Source organism: Eimeria necatrix, genomic scaffold (genome assembly GCF_000499385.1).
Source record: "Eimeria necatrix Houghton genomic scaffold, Enh_scaff294, whole genome shotgun sequence".
NCBI lineage: Eukaryota > Apicomplexa > Conoidasida > Eucoccidiorida > Eimeriidae > Eimeria > Eimeria necatrix.
Window position 1 is genome coordinate 29,293 of NW_013653487.1, and position 10,692 is coordinate 39,984.

Sequence of the window (10,692 nt, forward strand, 5' to 3'; positions counted from 1 at the left end):
CTTCCTTTTATTGTAATAAGAAGTGCAGACCTAGAGAAGAGAGGAATCCCTCTAAAGCGCACCTTAGGGTCACAGGACACTTCGCTGAAGCCTGTGCGATCGTGGACTCACCGCAACGTAACCTAAGCAGGTTACAAGGAAACGCAAATTGCCAAAGCGTAAAGGGGAGCCAACACTGCTGAAGCAGTAAGGGATGGGTGGGAAGAGCGTCGGGTAACGTCTCAGACACAAGAGGTCTCAGACACAAGTGGGTGGGGCGAAGTCAGTTGATGTAAATGAACTCGAAGAGGTGCGAATCCACAAACTTTCCAAAAGTTACTTCAAAATTAAACAAAGGTTTGATGAGAAACTCAAGATGTAGGGAGACAGTATGACTTTGGCTCTTCCACGCGTGCAGGTCCAAGAATTCCCGGGATAGGGGTAGAAGGGGAGCGCGTGTCCTCGCAGGCCTGCAAACAGACAAGAAGCGTGGCTCTTGAACTCGAATAATGGCTTTTAATGGAGTCGGGAAAGCAAATGGTACTACTTGGATTTGGTCATGCAGAAACGGAGGCAGTCGGAGGAAATAGAGGCCCCTCCATGAGTCACTCAGGCTCGCGCGGCCCAAATCTAACAAAAGGAACCTCTTAACAACCTTTTATTTGCCCATATATATGCCACCCGAATTAAAACGTCCCTTCTTTTCATAAGACCTGACAGACTCACAAAATGCATCTGGTGAGTGGACAGAACTAGAGGAGGAACGCAAGCTCCTTTACGAATCATGGTAGACAACACAAAGGACCCCAAAAAAGTGTTCGACTACTCTTATCGATGCGTAGGTTCCACCAAAACATACTTGCCCATAACTGTAGTCGAACGCTGGTACCCGCCAAAAACCGCGCAGTAGGCTAGTTATAGCCGTTGTTTCTCAACTAGAGTGAGGTTATGACTTCAATGAGACAAATTTGAAGATTTTCGTTGGATTTTTATTTTAAGGGCCTGAAACTGGCTGCGCGATTGTTCGCGAAGAAAAGCCAGAGAACACTCGAAACGTCTGCAGCAGTTGGGGCTGTGTGGTGGTTGGTGGGGTTGGGGTTGGCGGCCGCAGCTACTTTGTTAAAAAACACGAGCTCTTTTTTTTATCCCCCATTCTTTGCATTTAAAAGTACATTTTTTGTGAAGCGGTTTGGACTTGTTCGCATCACCTTGCCCACTAGCGTTTTCTTATTTGTGGGGTCACGCGCCAGCGATGTGAAACAAGAAACAGCCGCTTTCAAGCTTGTCCTTCAGTCTACTGTACTTTACGAGTTTTTGTGCCATCGTGTTAACTCTCGGAGGAAGTCGATTCGCCTGTTTCTGCACTGGCTCTGTTTCAGGCGGGTATGCGCAACTCGTTAGGAGACGTAGGGTAATGGCCGTTGGCCTTTACTTCGGCAATTTGCAGAAAAACGGAACAAGCCAGCTGTCTTGCATGCACTGCTTTGAGTTACTGTATCACAGTAGTCCCCTAAGATGTACATTCACGAGCTAATCCTCGACGGTTTCAAGTCGTACTCTTCGCGGGTGGTCGTCGGCCCCCTGCATCCCCAATTCAACGCCATTACAGGTCTGAATGGGACCGGCAAGTCAAACATTCTTGACGCAATATGTTTTGTTCTCGGTATCTCCAACCATTCTTTGGTAAGAAAGCACACATTACTGCCTCGCTGAAATGTGGCTGCTCTAGTCAGATTACATGAGAGCAAAAGCAGCTTCCGCTATCCACTACACCAGCTATGGCTGCCACTTAGCAGCAAACGCTGTTAATCGCGCACGGTGACTGATGCTTGGAACTCAGGTCCGCGTAGCCAGGCTGGAAGATTTAGTGTACAAACAGGGCCAGGCGGGCATAACAAAGGCTACCGTGACTATCAAGCTAAAAAATGACCCAAACCAGACTAACAACCCTTTGCCACCTCCATACAAGGAGATGAGAGAAATTTCTATCACCAGGCAAATAATTATTGGTACATAAGAAGCATAGCACCACTAGAATGTGAATACCGCTTAAAGGACAAGGCAAATAATTATTGGTACATGAAAAGAAATATAGCCGCCGCTAGAATGCGCGTACCGCTTATTGTGCGAAGATTTCGCAAATCCAACTGAAGCACGCTTGAGAGCATGCTTCGGCTTCCCTGCGCCTTGAACGAATTAAGGAATTCCGAATGTATTTGTTTTCACTGGATGGTTCTGGTGTCGATTGCTCAGGAGGGAGAGACCGGTACTTGTTGAACAGCCGTATTGCGCAAGTGAAAGAGATTAAAGATTTCTTCCAGTGCTGTCAGCTAAACATCAATAGCCCTCATTTCATGATTCAGCAAGGTAAGCGCCAAGCCGTGGACCCGTGTAGGCCTTAGTATGTGGAAATAGACGTACTAGAGGTGGGTGGGCATCGTGTGTGAGGCACGAAGGAGCCATCTCCGCTGGACTTCGAAGTGGGTCAAGAAGACTCACCTCGCTATTTTGAGTGCTTTCACTATAATGTAGCTGCACACACCTGAGTAACGTGAATGGGCTCGTCGTCCAAAATTTTGAAATTGTGGTCCAGGGAAGATAACGAAGGTGATAAACATGAAGCCAAAAGAGCTGCTGGGCCTGATTGAGGAGGTTTCAGGCACTCGGATGTACGAATTAAAGAGGGCCAACGCTGTAAAAATGGTGGAAAAAAAGGAACAAAAGCTTCAAGAGATACAAAGTATCTTATCCGAGGAAATACAGCCAAATGTAGAACGACTACAAAGGGAAAAGGCTGATTACCAAAACTATGTTAACCTCAAGGAAGCGTTGCATCATTTCCAGAGGTTTGATACAGCTTACCGCTATTTCTGGTCAGCCAAATTTTACATGAGCAGCACCCCAGAAGCCCACGTATTAGGGCTGCTGGGGACGTACTCATGCTGCAGGGCGCTGTAGACTGCTGCCACGTTGGTAGTGTGGTTGTGGCAGGGCAACGCTCGGTTCGCCGAGTTCCACTATTTTGGATGAAAAAGATTTGACGCTCCCTGCATCTGCACCTCGTTGCTTTGTGCCTGTAGTGCAAAACAAACGGTGCAACAAGGGATGGAGGCCTTTGCTGAACTTCAGCGGGAGAGGTCGACGTTAGTAGCTGAACTGGAGGCTGCAGACAGACAGCGGGAGGAAGCGGAAAAGCAGCTAGAAGCTCTTGAGGTGGCACGAGCGGAAAAGGACGCTCCACTAAGGATGCTACGGAAAAGGAAGGAAGAAACCGAGAAGGTGTGGCTGATGATTTAGATTCGAACGCCATTGATGAAGTGCAGCGATAGCTTCTGCAGAGTGAATCCTCACCATTTTTGACCTGTTTTTAGGGACATGACTGGCTCATCGCATTCATCCGCAGCGCATGTTATTGCATCAGCTACGATTTACAGCGGCCACTTAAGCTACGGTTGCAGGTTTGCTAGTACAACACCGCTTGCATCCATTTTCTGGGTATCTTCCTGTTTTACACATTGCACAGGCGCTGTCTCGGCTGCAAGCTGAGACACGCAGCTGCAAGCGAGATCTGGATATGCTTCACATATCCGTAAAAGAACAAGATAAAGAAGTGCAGAGGCTGGAAAAATCCCTGGAGAACAGGAGAAGTTCCCGTTCCATGGAGGCTGCACAGGCTGAGCAACTAGCTGAAGAAGTTGAACGACTAAGGTCAGAGCTCAAGGAAAAATCTGAGAAGCTCCAGGCGGTTAGCAGCGGAGGCGTGGGAGCCTCTGGGTCTATTCGAGATTTGCTCAAGACGTCCAGATCGGAGGAAGCGAGACTGGAAGCTCAAGATTTCTCTATTTTGCAAGAGATAACTTACCTGAAGAGTGAACTAGAAGCCATAACTGAAAAGGAGAAAAATTTATGCTCGGTCTGGCGGCTTGTCACCCCTTTGTACCTATGGTTTCTCCATTATCTCCCCTTTGCATATATATTCAGCTATTCCACCTAATTAAGAAAGTCTTCGGGCTGTGAGTTGGGCCTTGGATAATGGCAGCTGCCATGACTTCAACTTCTTCTGCCCCCTATGTTTTCAGGATCGGGCACTGATGGAAAACAGCGTTCAAGAACAGAGATCCCGGATTAATGAGCTGAAATGTCAAATCGAGGCACTAGGGAACAGTGACAAGCCAGCTTCGGCAATTCAGTCTGCGCTTGCTGAATTGCAAGAGGTGGGCTGCTCATTGCCGCGGCACTTGCCGTTGGCTTCTACTGTTTTTTCAAGCTTTATGCCATTTCCCGTTTCTTTGCGTAGTCGTCAGTAGTATTACGACCCATCTTCAGCTGCATTTTTGCTGGATAAATGCATTCGACTCATGCATCGTGAACTGTAAATGTCTACGAGCCTCTTCCATGCAGTCAAGGGTTCAGTCACATGATTCTCTGATATTGCTCGCACTTTCTTGAGATGTTGCGGAATGCGTGCCGCCCTTTTGTTCTGCAGAAGCAACGTGCGTTTTGTCTTGAGGCTCAGGAGGCCATGCAAGAATTGCGGTCTTGGTACGGCTTACTTGTGTCCCTGCCGACCTGCGTCTCCGCTGTCTTCGCATTCTTCCCAGTAATGCAGCTTATACTGACTATCTTGCTTAAAGGATTCGCTTCCGTGTGTCAGGGCTTTTGCCAGCTTGTTAGATGGTTGAACTTGGGCATTGGGACGTTCTCTTCAGGGCTAAGATTGATGTGAGGCTACCCAAAGGCATTGATCCATCTCGCTTCGCAGGTCAAATTTTTGAGCTTGTATCTCTCAAACAGGAATATGCCACTTTCAGCAAAGCCATGCAGGTACGTGGCAAGCCGAGGAAGAAGGCTATCACTTACAAGGGCTGCGAGAACGTTAGCTCATGGAGGCACTCTACTCACGTATGCTTAGTGCGCATTCATTTTGGTTGCTGTATCTTTGGCGTGTACTGCTAGTCAACAAAACTGTGGTAATGATAAGCCATAGAGAAGGTTGTGTAACCTGGCTTTTCATTTGTAGCAGAGACCGACCAACGAACGCAGAGCCACGACAACGAACGCCGCGGTAGACACAATGCCTAAAACGATGCAGAAATTACGCAGTGCAACAAAGCGCTACGCTGAAGAAGTATGTAGATAACTGTAGACGTCCTGAAATTCGGTCTTGCAACGGCAAGGCTTCGAAGCTGCGCGCACTGTTCGTTTTCTGCCCCTAGGTTCTTGTGGGGGGAAAGCTTGAGTACATCGTTGTGAGCGACAAGGACGCCAGTAAGCCTCGCGGCACGCTGTTTGGTATGAGTTGTATCTACTTTTGCCTGCATTAGAGCTGGTGGTCATGGAAATGTGCGCGCGGGACTGCCCTCCAGGTAAAGCTATTTTCAAAGAAAACAACTTCGCGCAAGGTAGGAGGCGGGTTACGCTTCTTCCGCTGTCGGATTGTCATGTTGGTCGCGTTTGCGATAAGCAAGTAAGAAAATTAAGGCACTGTCATTGGTTTGGGATGAATATTTGTTCGAGCATGCACCATTTTACATATTGTACGACCTTTTGGGGATTTGTTTTATCGAGGAGGCTGGTTTGCCCGACTTCTGCACCTTGACACTGCGGCTGCTGCCTTTGCAACCTGTGCAATTTAACCTAGGCCCTAATGGCGAATCGGCGCCTAGTAGGTCTTCCACCCGACGACACAAGCGGTGTTTTACGCTGCTTGGACATGGTTGAGTGAGCCGAAATACTTCCTGGTGTCCTTTCTGCTTTGTGTATAAGTTCCATGTCCGATGATTGCGCTGCTTATGCTCTCATTCAACCTAGCTTTTCTTTTGCCTCATCACTCAACTGAGTTGGTCGGGTTTTTTGACTGCGTGGTCCTTCCAGTCCCACGCCTTTTGCATGCATGCCTTGTCTACTTTTCGTTCTCCTTGCCTTGTGGACTCTTCGTAGGTATGACGTTCGTAGGCATTCCAAAGTGGCCGAATATGCCTTTGGAGGAGGGCTGATTTGTCGTTCTGCAGCGATAGCTCAAAAGGTGATAAGCGTCGTTCGCCTTCACGCTGTCATGCTTCTAATAAGAATGTCTTTGCTGCCCATAAAAATTTTACCAGTTCATTTCCACACTTGATGTAAGAGCCTATCTTTTTGCTGTTGTCGCCTGGGGGTGCTGCGCCAGATCACCTACCAGAAGAACTGCAGGCTGGCTTTCCCCACAGCAACTGCAGAGGGAGATGTCTTTCAGACTGGAGGAATCATGGCAGGTGGAAGTGTGAGGGATGTGCGACAGACGATGCTCACCTGGAAAGTGCGGCAAACTGCCAAAGTTATCAGAATAGAGTCAAACAGTTTGTTTCCGAAATTTCGACTATATGGTGCCGCAGAAGAATTCTTGAGACTAGGGACCGAGTGTGGGTATACGTGGGCTCTCGAAAGTGGAAAGTTCTGTCCTTTGTCCAGGTTGCCCCTCACCTGCATGAAACATACTGTGACTCGTGCCACTGAAATCTGTTCTTTTTTCCCTGCTTAATCGCAGCGATACAAGGATGCAGTAACATCAGCTGAGGAAGTCGCAGTCCGCATCAGGTAACTCTTTTCAATGAGTAAGAAAGCTCCAAATTCACGGCGTCTTATCAACTTTTCACCACAAGCACATAATTTGCACAGTGAACAACGATGAACCTGCCAGGTCGTTTGGCTATGGTGACCTCTGTTACCGGCCAGAAGCATTGCCTGTTTTCCTGTGCGATTTGTTCAGAGCACTTGAAACAGAGTTGGCACCCCTCCAGGCCCGGGAACAGCAGTCAGAAAGCCTTCGAAAGTCTCTGAGGCTGGCAGAAAATCAACTCAGGAATACTGAGGTGCTTAATGCGACCAAATCTACGTATAGCTGGCCCCTTTGTACAGTTGCCTGACTTGCCGTGGTTGAGCGACGCTAACGATGGAGGCGTCGCGGTTGTTTGTATGTTGGGCTCAGCGTCTATTGGGGAGCAGCGACGCAGGATCCTGCCGCGCACGTATGGAGGAGGTGCAAAAGCTTCTTTGGGAAAAAGAACAGCTTAAACGGGAGGTTGAAGTTAAACGAAGAGAGGCCCAGAATACAATACTGCGACTGGAGACAGAGATCCATGATATTGAGACAAACAAGGATAAGATCGTGCGTGCGGGATCAGCATCTAGGGCCTTCACTACTGGCCTATATAGTAGCCACTTGCCCACAAAGCAGCATTTGGCCCTCAAGTGTTATCCTTGTTATGTTATATTTTACTTTTGATGTTTTTCTGTATGACTGGGAACGAGCATGACTCGGGATTCAGGAAGCTACGCTCAGCAAGGCGGTGAAGGCTCTTCGTACTCAACTGAAGCAATCAGAGGGACGTCTGGAGGAACTGCAATTAGTGAGACTTGTGCAGTACGGCTGAGCCTCTGCCTTTTGCTGCTGAGGGCACGTCCGTCCTACGATAGACAATTGCGCATACGTTTGGTTACGATTTCCCTGGCTGGTGGTGCTACAGAAAACGAGCGATGTGAGGCTGCAGCTGCAGACGATGCAGCAGGAGCTAGAAGGAGCCCGCAGTGACCTGGCATCTCGAATTGAGAAAGTTGGACAACAACAGCAACAGTTGGATGCGAAGTATGCGGAACTAAAGGAAAAGGTTAGTCGGGCATGCATGTAGCTAATGCCGTGGACGCTAAGGACGTGCCCTTTTCTTTTCGCTTGCCTCGTTTACTACTTAGCCAGGAGACAGCGTTTCATTCTGCTTATTAAGAGTTTCTGAATGCGCACTTGTGGTCGCTGTAGCTGACTTTTATATGCTGTGCCACAGTAGCTCGGTGAAGACGACGGAAGAAATGTGCTTTCTCCTTCAAGTGTTTGTGTTCAAGTGAAGTGATGGAGGCTCAATCTTGATGCTTTCAGATTTCTGAACAAGACAAGATAGAAGCGGAACTGATGGAGCAAGCCACCGAAGCTCAAAAAGAATGCCAGCAACAAAATCGTGCGGCGGACACATTAAAAAGGGTTGCAAAGGCCAAGGAGGCAAAGTCTATCGCACTAAAGAAAGTCAGCAGGAAAAGCTCAATCACTCTGCTCATCTTAGTCTGCAATAGCATACAGACAGGGCCTCGTTGTGTAGTTGCACTCACGGCGAACGAAAAGCGTACACGAATCGGGTGTAATGCAGTGGGTAACAATGCCTGACGACTTTCCGAGCCCTCTATTAAGCTTCATTCATGGACTTTGTTTTTAACGTATGCGTTATACTGTAAGTTTTGTCTTGCCTTTCCGTCCTCAGCTCGATCTCGCAGCTAGGGACCGCGAGAAGACGCTTTCATCTGCAAGAGAGGTGGGCCTGCCAGTACCGCGGAAACCGTCTGAAGGAAGCCATTTTGCATGCAAATTATAGTGGAGATTTTCGAGCCACGGCACGCGCTTAAAGGTGCAAAGTCTCCGCTTCATGAAAAGCCTCAAAGGGACAGACGTAACCCGTGACTCTAGTGCATGTTCTGGAAACTTACTTCTATTTAGTGCATCGCGCCAACCTATACTCATTTGCAGGACGTCAAAAATTTGCTCTCAGCCCACGAGTGGCTTGTGGCGGAGGAACCCAAGTTCAACCAGACCGGCACCCCGTATGACTTCAAACAATTGCGACCTGAAAGTAAGCTAGCTTTTCTACGCGCATCGTGCTTTCTACCATTTTTTGAAGCCTTGCATACCTCTTGGTGTTGGAAAGTTGTTCTCACCACAAGATATGCTTAGCTGTTGTGCTTTATGCCACGTGTTCAGCTGCACGCCAGCGTATTCAGCAGCTGAAGGCCGATATTGACCGGTTGAGAAAAAATGTAAATAGCTCTGCTGGAACATTACTTGAGAAAACCGAGGCTGAGCTACAAATCCTCTTAAGTCGAAAGGCCCAAGTGGAAGCAGACCGGGTATCTATGCGCGTATCAATCCTTTATTCTCTTTATCTGGTTTCTTTCCTTGGTATTATCTCCTTTTTAGGAAAGACTGTGCATGCTTCTGTCCTTCACATTAGTTTCAGTAGCCGGGTCTTCAAGTATATCTGTATATGTTTGAACAAACAACTAGACGTTGCTCAGTGCCCAGCCAGCTGTCCGCTGCAACCCATGTTCAGGAAAAGATACGGGAGGTTATTGCATCGCTCGACGAAAAAAAACAGAAATCCTTAGGAAATACATGGCGTCTTGTTGACGGGAATTTTGCGGCCATATTTGAGCAGCTGTTACCTAATGCGCAGGCCAAGCTTGTTCAGGTGGACCCCGATGACCTGATGAAAGGGCTAGAAATGAAGGTAATTTACTGAAAGAAAGCCTAGCGATAATGATACTGTTTCACAAGATAGGCATTGCGAGTCGTATCACCTTTTCACGTGCGTATGTTCGGCTGGTGTGTGTGAATGGTGAATATGTTTCACCAGTAAATGCCCTGACTGTAGGTAACTCCACGCATTAATGTTGTACTCATCCTCTGGAATATCAAAAGGCCTTTTCGTAGAGCAGAGATACTCCTAATTTGGTATCGTAGCCACGTCTGAGCACAATTTCGCCGTAGCACATTACGGATGCTTCATTAGCCGTGGCTGCATTTGATGTGCAGATTGCCCTTCGCCACTAGTGGAAAGAATCTGTCTGCCTTTTGTGTGCAGATAGCGTTCCACCACAAATGGAAAGATTCTCTTTCAGAGCTTTCTGGGGGTCAGAGGTCGCTTTTGGCTCTCTCACTAATCCTTGCGCTTCTTAAAGTGAAGCCTGCTCCCGTTTACATTCTCGACGAAGTAGACGCCGCCTTAGATTTGTCCCACACTCAGAACATTGGTACGTTTTCGATCACACACTGGGCTGCCGCGCGCAACAGTGTTCAGCGGTCACGTCAACTAGATTGTATTAATATGCTCGCGAGTGCAAGAATCCCCATTTCCAGGTACTCGAATGGAAGAACTTCTGCGGTTGGTTGCTACGTTCTGCCGGTTTCGGTCATCAGGTAGCATGATTAAGACACAGTTCCCCACGTCCCAGTTTTTGATAGTCTCACTGAAGGAGGGAATGTTCTCGCATGCGGATGTTTTGTTTCGGTGAGTACTGCAGAGAATCATAGATCTACTGCCGGCTGCATTTTTAACAGGGCTCGAACATGCGATAGCTGTCTTCGCGTAGTTCATTCACGATGCGCTCATGCAGAGGCAATGCTTGCACTTTGCAGGACACGTCTGGTTGACGGCACTTCAGGAGTGGAGCGCCAAGCATTGGCAGACAGGACGGACCCAAAGGAAGCCAATGTACTCGCTTGTGGATCCTCACGCAAAAGGCACAGAAGAGCAGCAACGGGCGGATGCTCCAGTGACGATTCAAGCTGAAATGTTTAATGCAGGCCTTTTGTACGACTACCACTCCCTGTGCGATTAAGAACCCTGTAACATGGCGGCAGAGTCTTCCAAATTTTTTACGATGGCGACCCTTTAATGTAGGACCTCTAAGTCGACATCTCGCTGCATCCCTAAAGCAGCAGTCGCTCTAGTGGTGCGCGTTGAGGGTGACCGGTGGTGTGTACTTCGTAACGATCAGGTGTAACTGAAGGTTAGATGGGATTTTAGCACACAGCATGCCCCTAAGACTACCGACTATGGACGTTCTTCAGTGCTTTTGTTTTCTATGTTTTCTCAAAGCATTGATAGGTATTATCCAAAAATTTGGGCGGGAAGCCTG

General features: G+C 48.0%; 1 protein-coding gene across 1 annotated transcript; it reads left to right on the forward strand.

Moving 5' to 3' along the window:
* Positions 1 to 1,494: 1,494 nt before the first annotated feature.
* On the forward strand, positions 1,495 to 10,392 carry ENH_00040030 (structural maintenance of chromosomes protein, putative; the record flags this gene model as incomplete). Its single annotated transcript, XM_013580718.1, has 26 exons — positions 1,495 to 1,662; positions 1,820 to 1,988; positions 2,233 to 2,346; positions 2,573 to 2,852; positions 3,060 to 3,258; positions 3,503 to 3,892; positions 4,059 to 4,193; positions 4,466 to 4,521; positions 4,689 to 4,881; positions 5,196 to 5,247; positions 5,346 to 5,446; positions 5,621 to 5,700; positions 5,920 to 6,004; positions 6,146 to 6,274; positions 6,503 to 6,552; positions 6,725 to 6,827; positions 6,944 to 7,123; positions 7,284 to 7,364; positions 7,482 to 7,622; positions 7,886 to 8,029; positions 8,262 to 8,312; positions 8,525 to 8,627; positions 8,756 to 8,901; positions 9,105 to 9,281; positions 9,636 to 9,804; positions 10,190 to 10,392. The coding sequence occupies 26 exons, from the start codon at positions 1,495 to 1,497 to the stop codon at positions 10,390 to 10,392; spliced, it is 3,699 nt and encodes a 1,232-aa protein (XP_013436172.1).
* Between the last annotated feature and the right edge of the window lie 300 nt (positions 10,393 to 10,692).